Raw genomic sequence first — 23,025 nt, 5'->3', positions numbered from 1 at the left:
ATAACGAAAAGAATCCTAACTTTAGCGATAAAATAATTGTTTAACCTAACTTAGTAACTAGTTTAACGTGTCCATATACCACTAGGGTTTCGAACACGCCTATCCCGAGTCCGGCCTCCGATAGGATCGGGGGTCTGAAATTATTTTTTAAAATAAAATTTTGGTGTGCAATTATTTCCAGCCGTACATCGGTCCTACGAGGTGAAGCAGTATTATCATTATTTTCTTATAAAAAGACCTATACCAAAAAGGGCGAACAACACGCGAGAGTTCTTCCTGAGGCTGCCAAATTCCCTTACGGTCTGGGTTGGCCACCACCTAAAGAAGAAACAAACAACCGAACTAAACCCTGACCACAGGAAGTGATTGTGAGTTAATGACTTTGTCCTGTTTAACTCCGACTCGTAGATTGTTGACCGTGGACCAAGTAGCTTAGTATACAGTTACAAAGATGGAAGGAAGAAACCGGACTGCGTTCAGTAGGCGACATGAGTTTTGTGTCTTTTGTCTCCAGTATCCAATAACGTAGTGATGTTTCTCCTCTGACGCATTCATTGCGCTACCCTTCAGCGACAGAAAGCAAGCAACACTAACTTTCGCGAACGATCTGTCTGGTGGTCATTCGAATTAACGAGAAGTGCACAAATCAGTATATTGCTAATGTTTACCTATCCTGTCAGGCTGATTGCAGGATAATGAATCGTTCGTAACGTTTCGTAGCGCTCGCGTCAGCGGAACGTAGAAAAAGTTTAATCTACAAAGTCCACACGATGAAAGTTCGTTACACTAACACTTAAAGGATTTTAATGTCATGCATAAATATATGGCACTCAATGTGTGTGTGTGTGTGTGTGTGTGTGTGTGTTAGGAGGGGGTGCGTGTATGTTGGGAGGAGGGTGCGTGTGTCATGGGAGGTGCGTGTGTGTTGGGAGGGTGTGTTGGGAGGGTGTGTGTGTGTGTTGGGAGGGTGTGTGTGTGTGTGTGTTGGGAGGGTGTGTGTATGTTGGGAGGGTGCGTGTGTGTTGGGAGGTGCGTGTATGTTGGGAGGGGGTGTGAGTGTGTTGGGGGGCGCATGTGTGTTGGGAGGAGGGGGTGCGTGTGTGTGTTGGGAGGGTGGGTGCGTGTGTGTTGGGAGGGTGTGTGTGTATGTTGGGAGGGGGTGCGTGTGTGTTGGGAGGAGGGGTGTGCATGTGTGTGTCCGCCCGTCTCTTCGTATATCTGTCTTTCAGCAGCTAGGTCTCATTTGTTTTCATGCCAATGAAAAAAGTTTGTTTTGTTTAATGACACCACTAGAGCACATTGATTTATTAATCATCAGCTGTTGAATGTCAAAGTTGGTAATTTTGACATAGTCTTAGAAAGGAAACCCGCTACATTTTTTTATTAGTAGAAAGAGATTTTTTATATGCACCATCCACAGACAGGATTGCACATACCACGGCCTTTGATATAGCAGACGTGACGCACTGGCTGGAATGAGAAATAGTCCAAATGGGCCCACAGAAAAGGGGTCGATCGCATCAAGCGACTACTTCACCCTCAGGACAATGGATAATACTTTTCAGTTTTTGATGAGTAATATTCCAAAATCAGTTTTAGTTCTCGTCCATATATGTTTCGGTAGTCGTGCAAATTTCATTTCATTTCTTCTTATTTTCGTGCTAATATCCAATTAAGGTTCAAGCATGCTTTCCTGGGCACATACCTCAGCTACCGTAGCTGTTTGTCCAGGACAGTGGGTTAGTGATAGAGAGGAAAGAGAAGGAAATGTTTTATTTAACAACGTACTCAACACATTTTATTTACGGTTATATGGCGTGAGACATGTGGTTAAGGACTACACAGATACTGAGAGAGGAAGTCCGCTATCGCCACTTCATGGGCTACTCTTTTCGATTAGCAGCAAGGGATCTTTTATATGCACCATCCCACAGACAGGGTAGTATATACCATGGCCTTTGATATACCAGTCGTGGTGCACTGGCTGGAACGAGAAATAGCCCAATTGGCTCACCGACGGGACCGACCGCGCATCAGGCGAACGCTTTACCACTGGGCTAAGTCCCACCCCTTGTGATAGAGAAGTCGGTGTAGTAGTCTTACACTTACCCATTGAGTCATTAAAACTTGCTGTGGGTGGGAACCGGTACCTGGCTGCAAATCCAGTACCTACCAGCCTTGTGTTTGATGACCTAACCACGACACCACTGAGACCTGTCGTACAAACTGTTTAGAACTTGTATTTATATATAGATATTTTTATTTATTATTTGGATTTAAAAAGGAGGAGTTTCGCCGCAAAACAAAAAGTCAGAAGGGGTTTGATGTCTCATTTTGTAAAACTATTCATAATCATCAGTGGCGGATCCAGAAAATCTATTTTGGGGGGGGGGGGGGGGCAATGCCATGAGGCGGAATGCCAAGGGAACTTTGGTGGAGGTTTAGAGAGGGATCGTAATTTTTTTAAATTAATATATAATAAAATTATAACTCACAAAATTTGGGGGGGGGGGGGAGGGCGGGCCCCTGGGGCCTCCCCCTAGATCCACCTCTGAATATGAATTTATGACCACATTTTAATGATTTTGTTTTTAATTATGTATTTTTCAGGTAGCACATTATCAATGCTATCTAAATCTCCAGTCTACATCCAGGCGCATGCTCTTCTTGAGATGAAATGTGTTTTCAAATCGATTAGTCCAAACGGAGTAGTCAGGTGGTTTAAGGGCAGCGTGGAACTGTCGAGTCCGGACTTCACTGTGTTGAAACACCAGGGTTATGAGATACTCGATAACGGCGATATGCTCGTGGTTACCACATCAACCCTGACCAAGAACAGCATCGGCGCCGGCGATTCAGGACGCTACAGCTGCAGGGTGGAAAGCTTGAATGAAGACATCGACGTCAGAGTCGTCACATGTAAGATTCAAATTAAAAATCTCTCTCCCCCCCCCCCCCCAAAAAAACAAAAACAAAAAACCTGCCTAAAAACAACAAAACAAAACAAACCCACAAAAAACCACCCGAAAAAAACACAATTGGAAAAAAAAAATAAACAATCCTCCCCCCCCCCCCACACACACACCCAAACAACGTCTTGTGTGCTCCACCCCCAACATTGTAAATATAATAATACATTGTTAGAAAAAGAAAGAAATATTTGATTTAACGACACACATTTTGGCGTATATGGGGTCGGACATATTATTGGAGAGGTGTATACACTGTGTGTGTGTGTGTGTGTGTGTGTGTGTGTGTGTGTGTGTGTGTGTGTGTGTGTGTTTTTGTGTGTGATGTTTTCTGATTGAAAATAGTTTTGGCAATAACATCTTTTGCTTTATTATGTTTTCTCTCTTTCACATTTGCAGTTCAAAATACACCGGAAGTTGTTACTAACCCCGGCAATCCCATTACTGTGAAATGCAATGTGGGAAGCCTCGCTGTGAAAATGAAAACAAAATGGAAGAAAGATGGCGTTAGTCTATCTGCACTGCCAGAACTGTTACAAAGAATTGTATTTAAAGATCACAAAACAACACTGGAAATCAACAATTCTTGTAAGTATTGTGTGTGTGTGCATGTATTGTGTGTGCGTGCATATATGGTGTTTGTGTGTGTGTGCATGTATGGTGTGTGTGTGTGCATGCATATATGGTGTTTGTGTGTGTATGTATGGTGTGTGTGTATGAGTGTGCATGTATTGTGTGTTTGAGTGTGCATGTATTGTGTGTATGAGTGTGCATGTATTGTGTGTATGAGTGTGCATGTATTGTGTGTGTGTGCATGTATTGTGTGTGCGTGCATGTATTGTGTGTGTGCGTGCATGTATTGTGTGTGTGCGTGCATGTATGGTGTGTGCGCGTGCATGTATGGTGTGTGCGCGTGCATGTATGGTATGTATGTGTGTGTGTGTGTACATGTATGGTGTGTGTGTGTGCATGTATGGTGTGTGTGTGTGTGTGTGTGCACACATGTATGGTGTGTGTGTGTGCATGTATGGTGTGTGTGTGCATGTATGGTGTGTGTGTGCATGTATGGTGTGTGTGTGTGTGTGTACCTGTATGGTGGGTGTGCCTGTTGTGTGTGAGTGTGCGTGCATATATGGTCTTTGTGTGTGTGCGTCTGTGTATGTATTGTGTGTGTGTGTGTGTGTGTGTGCGCGTGCATATATGGTGTATGTGTGTGTGCATGTATGGTGTGTGTGTGTGTGTGTGCACACATGTATGGTGTGTGTGTGCATGTATGGTGTGTGTGTGTGCGTGCACACATGTATGGTGTGTGTGTGTGCATGTATGGTGTGTGTGCATGTATGGTGTGTGTGCATGTATGGTGTGTGTGTGTGTGTGTGTGTGTGGGCGTGTGCATACCTTAGTATATGTATCATGTATCACTGTCTCTCCCATCCCTCCTAGGTTCAATCTTTCTCATTCTCCCCCTCTCTTTCTGTCTCTGTCTTTGTCTTTTTCAATGCCTTTCTCTGTCCACCCCCTTTCCAGGTTCCCTCTCCCTCCTTATAGCGATGAAATTTAAAATGACTGTCTTGAGTTTGCTTCCATAAATAAAATGTGTTGAGTGCATCCTTCCATCCTTCCATTGTTAAAGACAGCAACAACAAAAACCCAACCTTTGGAAGGAAGAAAGGAAATATTTTATTGAATGACGCACTCAACACATTTTATTTACGGTTATATGGCATCAGTCATGATTAAGGAACACACAGATATTGAGAGAGGAAACCCACTGTCGCCACTTCATGGGCTACTCTTTTCGATTAGCAGCAAGGGATCTTTTATATGCACCATCCCACAAACAGGATAGTACATACCACAGCTTTTGATACACCAGTCATGGTGCACTGGCTGGAAAGCCAACCTTTGGGCTCTGCCAGTCTGCATCATGATACAGATTACATGGAAACCAGTATTTTAAAGCTCGTCATTTTTTTTCCCCACTACAGCTTACAGTGACACGGGCAAATACGAGTGTGAAATGACCGCACAAGAAGGAGAGCAACAAGGGAATATAACTCATGATGTCATCATTTTCGGTGAGTGTCTGCTACTCATGATGGTGGTGGTGATGATGCTGATGATGATATTAATGTTTGTGTCTATAGTCAGTTATGGCTTTGATGATAGTATGATGTGATGGCCTACTCCTATAGTATGTTCTAGAGTTGATCACATTGTGTTGATCACACACGCACACAGACACACACGCACACACACACATACACACACAAGCGTGCACGTACATACACACACGTGCACACATGCACACACACGTGCACACATGCACATACATACATACAGACACATATGCACACACACACATACATACATACAGACACACATGCACACACACACATACATACATACAGACACACATGCACACACACACATACATACATACAGACACACATGCACACACACACATACATACATGCAGACACACGCACATGCACAGACACACACACACACACATACAGACACACACATGCACACACACACATACAGACAGACTCACATGCACACGCACATGCACACACACACAAACAGACATACTGACACATTCACACGTTAGTTTATTTATACCATATACACTCACCAGACATAAATTATAATTTGTACTCACTAATCCATATTATTAATATTCTGAGAACAAATTTGTTTTTAAAAAGGCTTCATTTGCCAGAAACATGATCTGCAATTGTTACATTGGATAGATCCAGTGCCCTAATGGAAAAAAATTCTTTTTTGTCTAGCTGAAATCAAACCAAAAGTACCGTGGCCATGAACTTATTTTGTTTTGTTACTGCCCATCCCAAGTTAAATAATATTTGATAAATAGAGGATATTTCATGTTTTTTGTCAAATATGATTTATATCTCATCGAGTGAAGTTTGTAATCATATCTCACGAGTTGCGCTTGCGAGACGAGTGTGATATGATTGCAAACTTCACAAAATGAGATATTAATCATATTTGACAAAAAACATGAAATTTTCTATTTATTAGATAACTTTTGGCAATTTACATTTATTTTTAAAATGCCAGCAGCAAAATAGTTCCAGCTTTCTTACAGTGAAGATAACACTTTCTACAGTGATGATAACACATTTTAGAGTGAAATAGTGAAAAATCTACAAGAATTTATAAATTATGGTTGTTAGTTTGTTTTCTAGGTAGGCCACTTTATTCACTAAATCATTTTGTTTTCTAGGATGACCTTATTTATTGGACGGAAACAAGCAGACAGTCTTTGACAAAAAGGCCCTATTCACCAGAATCATGTTGTGTTAGTAACACCTAAAATAGTTCCTGAATGATTATCATTTTGTTTTTTAGGTAGGCCTTATTTCTTGGACGGAAACAACCAGACAGAGCCGCACCATGGTAAAGCAGGATTGGAGTTGAGATGTGTTCCCTCAGGATACCCATCCCCTGTTATATCCTGGACTAAAGACAGCGCGGATCTCGTTACCAAGGCTACCGTGATGCTACATTCGCACGAAAACATCAAGAAAGCTGTTATACGGTTTACAGACTTTCAAGTCGATGATACAGGATTATATTCTTGTGAAGCTAAAAACAAACATGGTTCCACTGTGAGAAACTTCCAGATACTGGAAGTGAGCGGTGCCCAATCTGTGTTTAGAAGGACGCATCTAGTGCCTCTGTTTTTGTGCCTGTTTACCCTTGGACATAATATTCACTGATGATATGCCATTCCAGAATGTATTTAATGTCTATACAATATAAAACAAAGGTCTCACTTAAAGCTGCAATATCGCCTAGCCATACATCACTGCCTGAGACCGACACCGGATATTGCTACTGTGATTGTAACAAATCTTGTTGGCACCACTAGACAAAAATAATCATTAGTTTCTTCTCTTATTGTGTTATATTTGGGGTCCAGTTACCAGTATTCAAATTTGTAGAAGTTGATATAATTTTAACATTGTAGAAAAGATTTTGCATAAGAATACATTTCTTTGATAATATTTAAATTAAGATGGTGTACAGCGAAATACAATGCCAGTTCGTTTGGGGTTTTTGAGGTGTTTTGTTTTACATTTTTAACGAGGTTCAAATTATTAACTCATTACTTGTTTAGCGTAATTGTTTCTTAAAAGTCTTAAATATAGGGCAGAGGTGGATCTAGGTGGGGGACAGGGGCCCGGATCTGCCACTGTAGGTCTATAATTATTAACACGTCACTATGACCAGTGGCAATATCCAGTATCGGTGCCAGGTAGTGGTTATTATTATACAGCATAACATCATTAACTAATGCCAAATACAAACGCAACTAGTTCTAATAAACACGAATATTAACCGTTATCGTCGTTTAGCGTCATACAACACGCAATCATTAAAATGTTCACTTTTAATACTTTTAATAGACTCACAAACTAATGAGCTTCAAACTGAATAATTTAAAATTAAGGAAAACTAAATTAATATTCACGTTTCTTTCGTCCAGTATATTTAGGCGAGATTGCAGCTTTAATGCCTATCCGAGATTTGAAGCAACAAGCGAAATAGTTTGGCAGTAACACCAGTCTGTTGTGGATGTATATACAGACCATCCAGTGAAGAGGACAAAGAACCTTTACAGCAAGACAACGTGTATTTTAACTGTCCAGGGCCCAGATTTTCGAAGCTGTTTCAGGTCTACCATATTGTAAAACCATCATAGGCTATGGTATGCGTCGTGTGATGTCATAGCTGACGATGGTTTTACGATATCGTAGCGCCAGGACAGCTTCGAAAATCTAGCCTAAACCTATGTTCGAAAACTGATAAATCATTGGCATTGTCATCATCATCATCATCTCTATCATCATCATCTCTATCATCAGCCTAATGAACGTTAATTTATGTTGCTGCAGAATAACCATATGTTCAAAGTGGCCCACAACAGTGATTCATTCAGTATGAACTATAATGAAATGAAAGTACTGAAATATTGTCAGGACAGTTTTTCACGTGAGAGGTGCGGGCGAGAGAAGCGAAAAGTGAATGTAAGAAAAAAAAAGAGAGAAGACAATATATTCTTTTGTTATCAATAGCAGTGTTTCCATTTGAGCTGCAAAAATCGCGGTATTCGCGCCCGCGCTGCGCCAAGACGGTCATTATCCGCAGGGGCGTAGGCGGGGGGGGGGGGGGGGGGGGGGGGGGGGGGGGGGGGGTGATGATTGTCGGGGATTCGAACGAACGCACCCGCAATAATAGAGTATTCACATCGGTGTCTCGAATAAATGTACATAAATGGTCCGCTAGTTTTATATTCCCCCCCCCCCCCCACACACACACCCTTCATAGGTCACACACACCCTTCATAGGTCACACACACCCTTCATAGGTCCACACACACTACATCCCTGATACGCGGGTCCAAATGTCACAATAATAGTTGACGTTGATGTTTAAAAAAACTCACACCAGACAGCTGTTTAATTTAGATATTGTCGTCGTGATGGATAGAGACAAAAGTAACTCGCAAAACTTTTGTTGGGATTCAGCATTGGCGTTTATCATATAGGCGTTGGAAGCGGGTGGTGGGCAAATTGTACTGTCCTCACAACTTTGAAGATCATGTATTGGCCCACACAGCTGATAATCAAATTAACATATGGCCACCCACCCCCACCCACCCCCGTTGCTGTCATATGTGATTATAATTTTAATGCATTCGTTCATTTTAAGTTATTTTCATGCTTATATCTAATTAAGGTTCAAGCACGCTGTCCTGGACACACGCCTCCACTGTCTAGACTAACTGTCCAGGACAGTGAGTTAATGATTGGAGAGAGAGATGTGTATATATATATATATATAATGTCAGTCTAGTGGCCTTACACGTCTCCCAATGAGTCGGTTGAACCCAGTACCTACCAACCTCGAGTCCGATGGCTTAACCAGTATACCACCAGGCGGGTTCAGTTCAAGGGACGTGTTTTACTACTTAAACAATTGCTGTATCAGGACATTCTTAAAGTTCATGGTTCATAACCGTCTTCTTCTTCTTTTTTAAAGGTTCATAACCGTCTGGGTTTTTTTTTTTAAAGGTTTGGTTGGTTGGTTGATTGATTGGCTGGCATTTTTCTTTCTGTTTTAGCTTCGCCAAAGCTAAGAAATAGTTGAAAATAGCGCATGCGTTAATGCTGTGGCGTAGTCGTCCATTTTGTTTCAGATGTTTGTTATTTTCAGACCCTACTACGTTATGGGGTCGATCACAATTATCAAATCGAACAGAATGTTAGGAGGCATGAGGCTAATGCCAGGGAACGTTTTTAAAAGAAACAAAGAAAGTTTTGTGTGTAGAGTTTAGAAATGGGGGAGAGGATATCAAAACATGTTGAGAATATAGTTAACTGCTCCTGAATCGGTACATTTTTTTTTTCCTTTAGACGACTTGTTTTAAAACGTATTTAACGAGCGAAAGCCAGTTGGATACGTTTTTAAACGAGTTGTAAGATAAATTGTGTTTAACGGAGGACACGAATGTAGTATTCTATATCTTACACATCTTCAAAAAATGTGGGTCCCTAGCGCTTGTAGTTAACTTGTACGTCACAGTGTAATCGATGTCGAGTACTGTTTTTTCATTGGATGGTATGGCAGTAATATACTAGTCATTATCACCTAGGAGCAGCCAGTCGTATGTCTTTAAACTGTTATCATACGTATATGTGTTATTGGTATGTGTTATTAAAAACTAACGAATGATGTTCTCACCAACGTGCTTGTAAGAAATATATTTGTGGAGACACTGAATTTCATTAGCTATAATTTCCACTCCCTCGTTACCCATCATCTATGACACAAGACTATTTTTATTAACTAAATGTTTGCAGTTTACTGTCTCACGAGTGTACATCTATACACAGTAAAACGAGTGTGTGTTTGTAAATTTTAGTTTACTTTCATTCCTGGTTAATCGGAACACTTCGCCTATTTCCGATTCTGCCGAAGTGTTCCGAATAGTAATTCCATTCGGAACTCTTCGACAGATTAATTCCTCGATGTATGACGAAAGTCAATTTGCAACATTTCTGCGACAGTATGTTAATGACTGCAAATAAGAGTAAGATTAATTACTCTATGCATAGTGGCAGACTATTCTAGATCTTTTTTTAAATGATAAGAAATGTATTTAAATTAATCGCTTTAGAGTACACCTTTAATACCTACCTTTAACATAATTTTTTTTTTTAATAATACAGCATTTTTTATTTGTTTCTTGGTACAGAACGTTGTATCAATATTATGTCACAGTCTGTTATATATCCACCGAGGAATTCCGATTGATTTACTAACATTGCCCAATGATCTTAGCATTTATTCCCTCCATTATAACATTCCATTTCTGATCTACAACTCGATAACATAATATATTATAATATAATACATTAAGTTATTATATTATAATATGCACATGTATATATATATATATATTATTGCGACTGTGATATTTGTGTTGTTGTTTTGTGTTTTTTAGGGTTTTTTTGCTTTGTGTGAGTGAAAATGATTCACATCTATTTTAATTTGTAATTAAAGTAGCCATTTGTTCTTGACCTTCACGTATATTAAATGTATTAATTCACGATTTGTTGCTTTTGTTATAAATATCAAAAGGTATGATTTGTATTGCATTGTTCCTGTTGATATATACATACACCTGGAAATTAATTAGCCACCACCAAGTTTTGACCATGTGACTTGCACTTCGCAAGTAACTGTGACCATTACGTGGATACACAACAATGAAATTAATGCAAGCACGGCGGAGCGGGTGGGGGGGTGGGGGGTGGGGGGGTGTTTCAATAATTCTGAATAAAAAATCTACATCGGTACATTGACATTGATTAGATACTTAAAACAACATAAAAAAACACAAAAAAAACATAATCACGCAAGGCGGAGAAGTAGGGGTGGGGGAGGGGGCTTAATATACTTTAAAAAACACCTAACAACAACATTAACCATAATCAGGGACGGCGGAGACGGTTTGGGGCTGGGGGAGGGGGCTTGATAATTCTGAATCAAAAATATTATTGGTAGTAAATTTTAAGGCAGAGATTAATTTTACTTGTAGAATGTAGGAAATTGCGAATTTTCAAAATTCTACAGGGAAGCATACCCCCGAACACCTTAGAAACTTTGCTTTGCGCTCTCGATCTCAGTCAGCCCTCCCCTCGGAATATTAATGTCTACTTGCTTCCGCCGTGCCAATAATGTTCTACGCGGAGGTGTACAGTGTGCACATCGTTTTTTTCGGTTCATACTTTAACCAAAAAATAATTGTCGATTCTTAAATGAATTCTACAGAAGAAGACATAAACCGTAAATGTGTATGGTAATGAACTATGGAGCTCGAATAACGCTGATATGCTTCTCATGAAGTAATTCATTCATACCTTCTCGGGGGAATACCCAGTCAGAATAGTATGTAAAAACTCACAGTATGTGGTTTGAACCCCGTCGGCACGAATAGCTACTTCTAGGTGCCTGTTTGCCTGCAATTCAGTTCAGGTGGTGTTTTAATTGGGTTATAAATTTCTGTAACTGATACTACTTCCAGGTGCCTGTTTGGCGGCAATTCAGTTCAGGTGGTACTTAATTGGGTTATAAATTTCTGTAACTGATAGATTAATTGCAATGAGTTTTGTGAAGAGTATTTTGAAACACTTCGCTTGGATATTTCCCGAACAAAAGCGCGTTTTTATGTCATTCTAGCTTACGTTCAGGCTCAGCCGACCGTTTTTCACAAAACGTTTGACTGGTTCCGGAAGTGGTCATTCGGTTTGATGTGTAGCGTTAAAAAAAAATAAGTGTTAGTTAAAAAGTTTGTTTTCTTTAACGACACCACTAGAGCACATTGATTTATTAATCATCGGCTATTGGATGTCAAACATTTGGTAATTTTGACATAGTCATAGAAAGGAAACCCGCTACATATTTCCATTAGTAGCAAGGGGTCTTTTATATGCACCATCCCACAGACAGGATAACACATACCACGGCCTTTGATATACCGGTCGTGCACTGGCTGGAACGAGAAATAACCCAATGGGACCACCAACGGGGATCGATCCCAAACCAACCGCACGCATCAAGCAGGCGCTGTATCACTGGACAACCTTCTCACCCCTTCACAGTAATAAACGGCTGGGTGAATTTACCCCTGGTCCTTTGATAAAGTAGGCGGCGAAACGTAGCCCAGTGGTAAAGCATTCCCCTGAGGTGCGATCGGTCTAGGATCGATCCCCGTCGGTGAGCCCTAGGTTTGGGCTATTTATCATTCCAGCCAGTGCACCACGACTGGTATATCAAGTCCGTGGTATGTGCTATCCTGTATGTGGGGTGTGCATATAAAAGATCCTTGCTACTAATAGAAAAATGTCAGAATTATTCAATGTTTGACATGCAATAACCGTGATTAATAAATCAATGTGCTGTAGTGGTGTCGTTAAACACAATAAACATTAACTTTGTATAAAGTTGAGACTGGATCTACCTCAGTCGGTAGAGCACTCGCCTGAGGCAGGTTCGATCGCCAACTTTGGACTTGGGTTTTTACTTGTACAAACCAGTGTTCTACGACTGTACATCAAAGGCCACAATGTCTATGGTATATTGCACAAAAAAGATTCCTAGCTCTGCTTCATTGGTAGGAGTAGCCTATGTGGGAACATCGGGTTTCCTCTTTTTCTCTCTTTCGATCATAATTATGTTGAAATAACCATATACATGCATAGATACGGGATAGTCGTGGTTTTATGGATCCGTGATCATTTACGTTTCTCCCATTGACAAATCAATAGCAAAAAAAAGTCCCAAAAGACTGAGCTACTTTTAGCCATCATTACCAATGCTAGCTGTACTGAGACATGCATCCTTCAAGCGGAATATTTGCGTTTCCAAAAATTTATGAGAAAAACCCTTTTGCCATATAACCCAACCTCATTACTCGCATACAAATTGGGGAAGGGTTCTACTGTTACACGTGGAATTTCCTCCACAAACATCGGCATGTGGAAGCCTTAAACCTTGAGGTGTATTGGCCGGATTTTATATTGTCTAGGGTCGGGATATAGCTCAGTCGGTTGAGTGCTCGCTTGAGGTACTTGCATCGCAGGATCGAACCACTTCGGTGGAGCCATTCAGCTGATTCGGTTTTTTCTCGTTCCAACCAGTGCAACACAACTGGATAAAGGCCGTGGTATGTGTTTTTCCATCTGTGGGGAAAGTGTATATAAAAGATCCCTGCTGTATATGAAAAAAATGTAGCGATTTCTTCTGGTGACTACGAGTCAGAATGACCAAATGTTTGACATCCAATAGCCAATGATTAATTAATCAATGTGTTCTAGTGGTGTTGTTCAACAAAACAAACTTTAACTTTTATATTGTCTACGATTCGTGTTATGGGGCGATAGGCAGATTTAAAAGGTGGTGGAGGAAACAGAGAAATGATTGGGGGCATAACACCATTACCGCCTCACCCACTCCCCGGTTAAGCCAGTGTTGGCACCGTGTGCATTTTAACTCGACATTCAATGCGTAGCGCATTAAACATTTCATCTCTAGCCAGTGCACCACGACTGGTATATCAAAGGCCGTAGTATGTGTTATCCTGTCTGCGGGATGGTGCATATAAAAGATTCCTTGCTACTACTGGGAAAATGTAGCGGGTTTTATCTCTATGACTGTGTCAAAATGACCATATGTTTGACATCTAATAGCCGATGATTAATAAATCAATGTGCTCTAGCGGTGTCGTTAAATAAAACAAACTTTAACTTTTATTCATCCTTATCTAGAGTGTATATCACTAAATAAAATCCCATTGACGACAGTAGCAGGGCTTCTAGAATTTGTATAAAATCCACTAGCCATGGGAACAGTAATTTTAAAATTTACTAGCCATGATTAAAAATCCACTAGCCCTACTTTACTTTAAAGTAAATACAAGTTTACTAATAGTAATAATCAGATATGTCACCTAAAGAGGGAGATAGAGCTTAAAAACACTGAGATTGGGGAGGTAGGAGTGGGGCCAGGATATTCATATTTACAAAATAAACTTAAATGCAGCATTTGACAACTTTTTTTTTCACTAGCCGTCGGGCATGGTAATAGTAGTTATTTACTAGCCCAACACTGAATATCACTAGCCACGGGAGTGGGGCTACCATAATACAGAAGCCCTGCAGTAGTAACATGTGGTTAAAACATCTACCCAACGTTTTAATCAACATATATACCATAGACATAAATAATACAACCGTCAAGTAAAAAAAAAAAAAATGGGTGGGTGGGGTTTGGGGGTAAGATGCTCTTTTCAAATGGGAAGTGTGTTTGATAAAAAAGAGAAAAAGTCATTTTAATTTTGGTAGGACCCCACACGTTTCAAGCACAATAACAGCTGATACATTGACACTGGTTCAAAGTAAATTACTGACCAGATAAAACAACATTTTATGACGAGATATCTCACCAGTGGTAGGCGTCGTCTTATTTAATGCGACATTCAAAGTTAAGTTAACTTCGAAGTAATGTCTGATTTCAATTATGAAAAACAGCTCTTATGTAGTGACAGATGTGTCGTACTGTACAGAAACTAGGATATGTCACTTTAAACTCGGCTAGTGATCATTCTCGAGAAATGTCAACAATATAGAGTTAATATGAACACAACAAAAGACATAGCTTCAATATTTGCCCAGATTTTCGACCGACCTACCACGATGAGACAAAATTGTCATCATCGGTAGCTGTTTAAAGACCGGAAATTATCCACAGAGTGCTTGCATAGAAGGATTCATTTATTTAAATGTTAAATAGCACATAGTGACACCGTTTAACGACACACATAAAATATCAATATTTTGTTGTTATAGGGACATGTTTGGCGCCGTTCTTATGATCTTTTATTAGAAGATAGTTTGCCATATTATGATGCAGGGCCCCGTTCCACGAAGCGATCTTAGCCCTAAGATTACCTTAGGCGCATAGCTACCCTATGCACTTAAGTTGATCTTAAGGCTAAGATCGCTTCGTGGAACGGGGCTCAGGCCAGTGGGAACCCACTTGACAATTAGAGATTGTGCCCACTCACCCCCCCCCCCCCCCCCATAGGCACACGGGCTCCCATTTTTGTAGGGGGGCAGGCTGGCGTTTGCTCGAATTGAACGAAAATGCCCGAATCTGGATAACAACATTTATTCATATTAACTTTACTACCAAACAGCTATATAGGGTTGCAAACGAATCACTACGCATTTTTGTACATGGATGACAACTAATTTTGAGGGTAGAATGATGAAAATACATGATAAAAAGCACGTTTCCCGAATATCTGTATCATTTGTACCCGAATTTGAGGTTTTGCTCCAGTACTGGGGGGGGGGGGGGGGGGGGGGGGGGGGGGGGGACTACTCGTATACTATGCCCCCCTCCCCATGGAGCTTGTACCGGATCCCTCCTCTAGATACCGTTCCTACGGTCCTGTGATGTAGCTCAATTTTCTTAACGGGGATCTGCCAACACCCTGAGAAAGTAGCCTGTGTGGCGGCAGTGAGGTTTTTTGTTTTTTGTTTGTTTGTTTGTTTGTTTATCCCACTGCCACCTTTGAATTCCATATCATTTCTTCCCGATCTGGCAACTCCTCCTATCTTTCAACCTTTTTCGCTGTCCACCTCCGCATCCCAGTCCATGTCTCTCCAACCCCGACAGGTGCTTGTCTCTTGTGGCTATCTGTGCCACACACCTGCCATTCCCCATCAGCTTTTAGCTGTGGGCTTAGTCTGACCACTTCGGGGAGTGTTCAGTAGTTACTTCTGGCTTTGTTAAGAGGCACTTGTAACCACCTACTATGCACTCCGACTACCGGCGGTCGTTAGTTAGTGCCGTGGATCCGACCAGCTTTATTAGCGGCAGAGGACGAAGATGCCAGGTGGGTGCAGGAAAATACACAGAGACTGCACCCGCAGAGGAAGTTGAGACAGGTAGGCGATAGTGTGGACAGCTCAGAAGACAGAGTCGGGGGAAACTGACAGAAAGGGTCGAAACAGATTGAAATTTGTTGTATCTTTAACTCTCTGGACGAAGTGTCGAAATAATATGTTAGACAGCAAACAATCATGAACAGTTTGTTTTGTTTAACGACACCGCTAGAGCACATTGATTTATTAATCATCGTCTATTGGATGTCAGACATTTGGTAATTTTGATATATAGTCTTAGATAGGAAACCCGCTACATTGTTCCATTAGTAGCAAGGGATCTTTTAAATGCACCATCTCACAAACATGATAGCACATACCACGGCCTTTGATACACCAGTCGTGGTGCACTGGCTGAAATTAGAAATTGCCCACCAACAGGGATCGATCCCAGACCTACCGCGTATCAGGCGAGCGATTTACCACCAGGCTGTGTCCCGCACCCAAACAATCATGAAGATGTGTGTTAAAATGTGCTGGGGTTATACTATACAATGATTTGCATGATCGACTCCCGTCGATGGACTCACCATCCCACCCAGTGCATCAGTGGGATAGTACATCTAAGGCCGTGGTATGTACTGTCCTGGAAAAGCGCATATAAAATATATATTGCTGCTTTTCCTGTATAATAGTAGACAATGTGGTAGGAACGCTCTCTCTCTCTCTCTCTCTCTCTCTCTCTCTCTCTCTCTCTACATGTATATATATATACATGTATATATGTATATGTATATATATATGTATATATACATGTATACATGTATACATGTATATATATATATATCCCTTACTCAGTCTCTCTTTCTTTTCTTTCTTTCTCTTTCTCTCTCATGTGCTAGATACTAAATAGCTGTGCTATTAAAATATGTTGAGGCCTCGTTTAACAAACATTCTTTTTCTTTTATATCATTGAATTTATCGTACTTCCGTTAGTTAAGCCTGTGCCATTGGAGGAAATCGTCCAACCATCATTTCCCACCATTCATCATTCTTTTCTCTTTTGTTCCCGCTGTTCACGTTTTTTTGCGAACAGCTTACCCTCTGGGACCGTTGCTTGCAGACTTTCGTCTTATTTATCTGTGCATGAAATTATTATGCAGTGAATTCTGCAATCGAACCCGTCCCATTCGTGTGGCATTACAGAATACCATTTAGATGCATTTGATAATTTCATTTGCATATTCGCTGCAAGGGAATACATTCCCATGATATCAAATGATTGGGCACAATAATTGTTAGATGTGATATTGATCCGTATTCCATGTACGAGACGTAGCCATGGTATATCATGGCCGCCATTATTGGTCTGGCTCCGAGTTCGATTTTATGTTTAATCTCCATTTACCAGGCTGCGACCCTCGCTTGTTTGGCTTGATGCAAATCATTGCCACTCTCCGCCGATCAGTGGTTAAAATGGTGCATAGGAAAGCTACTGGCGATTACCAAGGTTATTAATAATAATGTCTGAGCATTCCTTTCTCTGTGTCTGCAAAACGATGTTCGGAGCCCAGATCTATTAATAGTTTTTACCATTTCCTCTGACTGAATACTGACCAGGACTTGTAAAGAATTTCGTAAACACACTGCCCGACTCCCATTCTGGGTGCCAATACCGGTATTTTGCGGATCAGGTTTTGTGCCTAGTATACAGCCTATACTGCTAGAAGTTCGGTTATGTAGAGTGGAGTCTTGTTAAGATCGTCTGTAATGTGTTTACATGGCCAACAAGGAAACACTAGGTCCGTGTAGATAAACTGATCGATAACTGGGCAGATTCGTTCTCGTGGCCCCGCTGGCCAACTGTTTGGTACGATCGCTCCAGTGTCGTCTGCTTCCCAGAACCGAGAAACATGGGCTGGTTGTCTGCGGCGTGCTATGTCGTCTGTTTTGTCCAGGTTTTGGCGGGTAAGTTAAAACACCATTTATCATGATTTTATTTTTATTCTTCATTTTGTTTTATGTTGTAATCGACTTGTTTATAGTTTTGTTGGTAGGTGTAGTAATTTTTAAATGGAACTGTAGTTCGGATATATATATTTATATATATATATATAGCATCATGCATGCACGTACTACATACAGTAAAAATGTCTCATATTTGTTCAGCTGTTATATTTGTGTATAGTCCGAATCGGACATAGAAAATGGGTGGGTTTTGAATTGGATTAGTGTAGCTATATTGACCAGAGTTTGGGTAGTGGAATAGGATTGGTTGATGGATTAGAAGACTTATAGGTGACTAGTAAAATATAGTTGCAACTGGTCCGGCGGATTAATAAGATATTTTCCATTTTTGCACGGCAGAGTAGACAAAATGGGAAAACAAAACTTTATAATATAAATATTATACAGAAATGTGTGAATCTGTATGTATCATAAGTATATTGCAGCATAGAATTTATGTTAATACGTACGTCTGCGCCAGGCTTTACACAAATCACTAAATTCCATGCATTTACTTCTCTCTCTCTCTCTCTCTCTCTCTCTCTCTCTCTCTCTCCTCTCTCTCTCTCTCTCTCTCTCTCTCTCTCTCTCTCTCTCTCTCTCTCTCTCTCTCTCTCTCCATTTTGGAAAGAAGAACAATTCAGTATCTGTTTTCATTACGTACATATGAAAACAAATCCAAACCACAGCAGATTTTACATTATTGTGATCATCAGGAATAATTAGTCAACATTTTCCACGACAGTCGATCACGGGGATTCGCAACTGCCGGTAGACGTAAAAGCTGATACAGAAGCTAAAGTTTAAACACAAATCTAGGAGTACTTCAATTAAATTGATTGTTTGTAAAACTGTGCTCGACTTGAACCGTACGCCAGATATTAAACCTACAACACGCGTGCTTAGGCTATAACAGCAGGTTAATATAATTTGGCTTGACTTGTCATGCCTGTATTAATACTGATGGCAGTTTGCTTTGTAACAAGGATATAAATTAGTACTCAAAATATGTACAATGTACCATAAAATATCTTTGATTTCTCAAAGAGATCGTCAAATTTCAATGCTATATATATATATATATATATAAAATGGGTTAAGTACCAATAATCATTTGTAATTATTATTGTTTATTCTTTTGTAAATGTGCATATAGCTAATAGCCTACAGAAATATATATATATAGTTTAAAAAAGCAAAACTATGAAAATTTACAAATTCAGTAAATAATTATTACGGATACATACATGTGTATTTGTAAGTTTTAAAAAAGCATTTTATATTTGTAGATTACTGACAAGCCTGTTTAAATGTTATAAACGACTAAAACATTATTTAATGGTAGATTGCTCAACTGGATATATATATATATACCAACGGGAAGTTTGTGAACGGATAGGCAATGACATTTGTAAGTTCTGAAATAAGAAAGGTGAAAGCGTTCGTCTGACATGTCAGATAGTATCAGCGAACGCTTAGACGAAACTGGTTCTCGCATTCCGTGAACACGTGTAATAACGCCTTGGTTTAAAGGAAAAGAATAACAACACCTCAGCACATTGTAAGAAAAAACTATGCCCATTTTGGTGTCTAACTTGTTTCAGCACGTGGTCGAAAAAAAGTGGTAGAAGAAACCTACTGTTGTTACATAGGCTACCCCTTTCCATAAGATATCACAGACAGAACATACTAGTAACGTAATTAAATCATAATTCATTTATTCGTGCTATTAGAGATCAGGGCCGTACCCTGATCGAAATAATAGTGTGGGGGGGGGGGGGGGGGGCACTACTTTTTATAAACAAATGAAACACTATACAAATTAAACCCCGAGATGTGTATGCTATTTTCTGGAGTAAAAAAGAAAGAAAAAAGTGAGATTCTCGGGGGTACGGCCCTGGAGGTACAAACTTTACACGTCAATTTGAAATTAAACCTGGGTTTGACAAATCCACTAGCCCTTTGTCCCACTTACTAAGTGACTTAGTGAAGTTTTGGTTTGGGCTAGTGGAAATTATCAACTTCAATAGAGCACTAACCAAGCTTCTTGAACATTTGTCGGACACTGGTTAAATAACTAATAATTATATTTATTTGAATACATATGAAACGGGATATGACTAATTCCGTTACTAGCCCGCGTTAAAGGGACATTCCTGAGTTTTCTGCAAGTTTTAAGATGTTATCGACTAACAGAGACTTTTTCACGACTGTAATTACATATCAAATATATTTTTCTGCATAAAATATTAGTGGCTGTATATTAAACATGTTTCTAATTGTTCTAATATTTGTAAAAGGTTAAATTTCATTTTATTTCCTAAAAAAGATTTTTTCATACGTACGAAATTATTTGAAGACAAAATCCAGTTTGGGCTTCTTACAAATATTAAGACGACCAGAAACACATTTAATATACAGATACTGATATTCTAAACAAGAAAATATATTTAATATGTAAATTTAATCGTAGAAATGTTTTATTTGTCGGAAACATCTTACAATGGAGCAAAGTCGGGAATGTCCCTTTAAGATATGATAGCTTAGACGTAAAATGTGCACGAAATACACCTAGGTCTTGAAAGGAGTTAGGGACACAAGTAGAATGTGAAAAACGGTATATGTGAAATGTGCTGGAAAATTTAAAAAGAAAGAAATCAATTGGACAGTGTTTATATTAATTTTAAAACAAAAACAAAATCAAAACAAACACAAACACAAACACAAACAAACACAAACAAAAAAACACAAAAAACACACAAACACACACATACACACACACGCACACACCACTCACACACAACCCCCCCCCCCACCACCACCACCACCAAAACCCCCATAGAAATCAATTGGATAGTGTTTATATTAATTTTAAAACAAAACCAAATAAAAACAAACACAAACACAAACAAAACAAACAACAAAAAACAAACACACATACATACACACAGACACACACACACCACACACACACACACACACAACCCCCATATAATGTTTAATAGTGAAATAATATTTGTATTTTATGAAGGACAAGAGAATGAATTGTATTGACTGTGTCCAGTTGGGATTCTATACTATAGTTTATTTGCTTTAAACCTTGCGGATCATAGGCATAAAATATTCAATAATAAATAAACAGAAATATATACATCAGAGATTGTGTATTTGAAGGATGGACATTCCTATGAGTTGAGAACGTAAATATGTTGCCTGTTTGAGATATATTGTACTGTGTTGGGCTTGGTTTTACTGGCCTAGAAGCTAGTGTTGGGTTAATTTAGAAGCTTGTGTTCGGTTAATTGGTCAGACGACTGAAACGAGCAGTGGTCGATGAACTCATTCCAAACACAACTGAATGTCACGCTATGTGGATATCTCATAATGAGATACCATTGGCGGATCCAGAGGAGGGTTACAGGAGTCCCATGACCACCTATCCGTTTGAAGTTCCCTTTTTAATGAGTTTAAAACATTATAATTCACAATATACAACACTAATTTGCCCTGAAAGCGCATATCTCAATACTTTTTTTTTTTTAAAAGAGGGCGGGACGTTGCCCAATGGTAAAGCGTCTGTCTGATGCACGATCGGTTTGGGATCGATCCCCGTCTGTGGGCCCATTGGGATATTTCTCGTTCCAACCAGTGTACCAAGGAAGAAAGGAAATGTTTTATTTAATGACGCACTCAACACATTTTATTTACGGTTATATGGAAGGAAGGAAATGGTTTATTTAACGACGCACTCAACACATTTTATTTACGGTTATATGGCGTCCGACATATGGTTAAGTACCACACAGATATTGAAAGAGGAAACTCGCTGTCGCCACTTCATGGGCTACTCTTTTCGATTAGCAGCAAGGGATCTTTTATATGCACCATCCCACAGACAGGATAATACATACCACGGCTTTTGTTAAACCAGTTGTGGAGCACTGGCTGGAACGAGAAATAATCAAATGGGTCCACCGACGGGGATCAATCCTAGACCTACCGCGCATCAAGCGACCGCTTTACCACTAAGCTACATCTCGCCCCAAAGACCGTGGTATGTGTTATACTGTGTGTGGGGTGGTGCATATAAAAGATCCCTTGCTACTAATATGAAAATGTATGTCAAAATTATCAAATGTTTGACATTCAATAGCCGATGATCAATGTGCTCTAGTGGTGTCGTTAAACAAAAACAAACTTTAACTTTCTTTCTAAAATTCCAGCGGAGGGGGGGGGGGGGGGGGGGTGGATATTCCCCAACGCCCCTTACAGATATTGTTCCTTTTGAGATCCCATCGCATTTTCTTTCGGCAAACTTTGACTTGCCCTTTGTAGAATTCTACGATCCCTCTTTTTAAATTTCTGGATCCGCCCATGTATGCATGTGCACATACTGTTATAATATATCTATAAAGATCACTTAAAGCTAGCCGTTAATCGAATGAAACCCATGTGGCACTAACCCATGTCACCGTGATGTTCGTTCGGCGACCAAGATGCACTCTGTGGAATAATATATATTGAAGATTTATATCCACTCTATCTCCAGAGGGAATCATTTAACCTTAATTCACCGTAAGCACGAAAATACATCATAGTTTACCATCATCATTTGATTTGAGAACGAGTGGAAAAAGGACATTCTAGAAGATGTTTTATGATTTCTAGAATGCCCGACTAGTTTTGCAAGAAATTATTACTCTTCTTGACTTTAAATGTCTGAAAATATCGACCAGTTCACGTCTGCGGCGGTTTCGCGAGAGTTGGAGGCGAGAGTTCGCGATAAATTTCTTCCAGAGCTGTCATTTGAGCATCTTTGTGCAACATAGAAGTAGAGTGGTCTAAAAAAAAAAAAAAAAAAAAAAAAAAAAAAGACGGAGCAATAAATGGCGCCGCGCAATCGATACTCACAAATTACTCATTCATATATTTTGAATTCAAACCATTTTTTTTACTGGAATACAAGATTGATTTTGAGCTTTACGGATGTTATCGTCTTGTTAAAATGTAAATTTTTACAATGATTATTGGTAGTAGTAGTAGTAGTAGTGGTAGTGGTA

The 23,025-nt window shown here is 39.7% G+C and overlaps 2 protein-coding genes across 5 annotated transcripts in view; both read left to right on the top strand.

Moving 5' to 3' along the window:
• LOC121385172 (zwei Ig domain protein zig-1-like) overlaps positions 1–10,615 on the top strand; it is a 34,743-nt gene extending 24,128 nt beyond the window's left edge. For all 4 annotated transcript variants that reach the window (XM_041515756.1, XM_041515732.1, XM_041515740.1 and 1 more), the window contains exons 3-6: positions 2,611–2,919; positions 3,369–3,557; positions 4,958–5,047; positions 6,348–10,615. In XM_041515756.1, coding sequence (XP_041371690.1) covers positions 2,611–2,919; positions 3,369–3,557; positions 4,958–5,047; positions 6,348–6,718 — 959 coding nt within the window. In that variant the 3' untranslated portion in view covers positions 6,719–10,615. The remainder of the gene's footprint in view (positions 1–2,610; positions 2,920–3,368; positions 3,558–4,957; positions 5,048–6,347) is intronic.
• Positions 10,616–17,320: 6,705 nt separating this feature from the next.
• LOC121385167 (hemicentin-1-like) overlaps positions 17,321–23,025 on the top strand; it is a 28,740-nt gene continuing 23,035 nt past the window's right edge. The window contains exon 1 of the mRNA XM_041515718.1: positions 17,321–17,926. Coding sequence (XP_041371652.1) covers positions 17,872–17,926 — 55 coding nt within the window. The 5' untranslated portion in view covers positions 17,321–17,871. The remainder of the gene's footprint in view (positions 17,927–23,025) is intronic.

The sequence above is a fragment of the Gigantopelta aegis genome, chromosome 2 (genome assembly GCF_016097555.1).
Source record: "Gigantopelta aegis isolate Gae_Host chromosome 2, Gae_host_genome, whole genome shotgun sequence".
NCBI lineage: Eukaryota > Metazoa > Mollusca > Gastropoda > Neomphalida > Peltospiridae > Gigantopelta > Gigantopelta aegis.
This window is presented reverse-complemented; position numbering and strand designations above follow the sequence as displayed.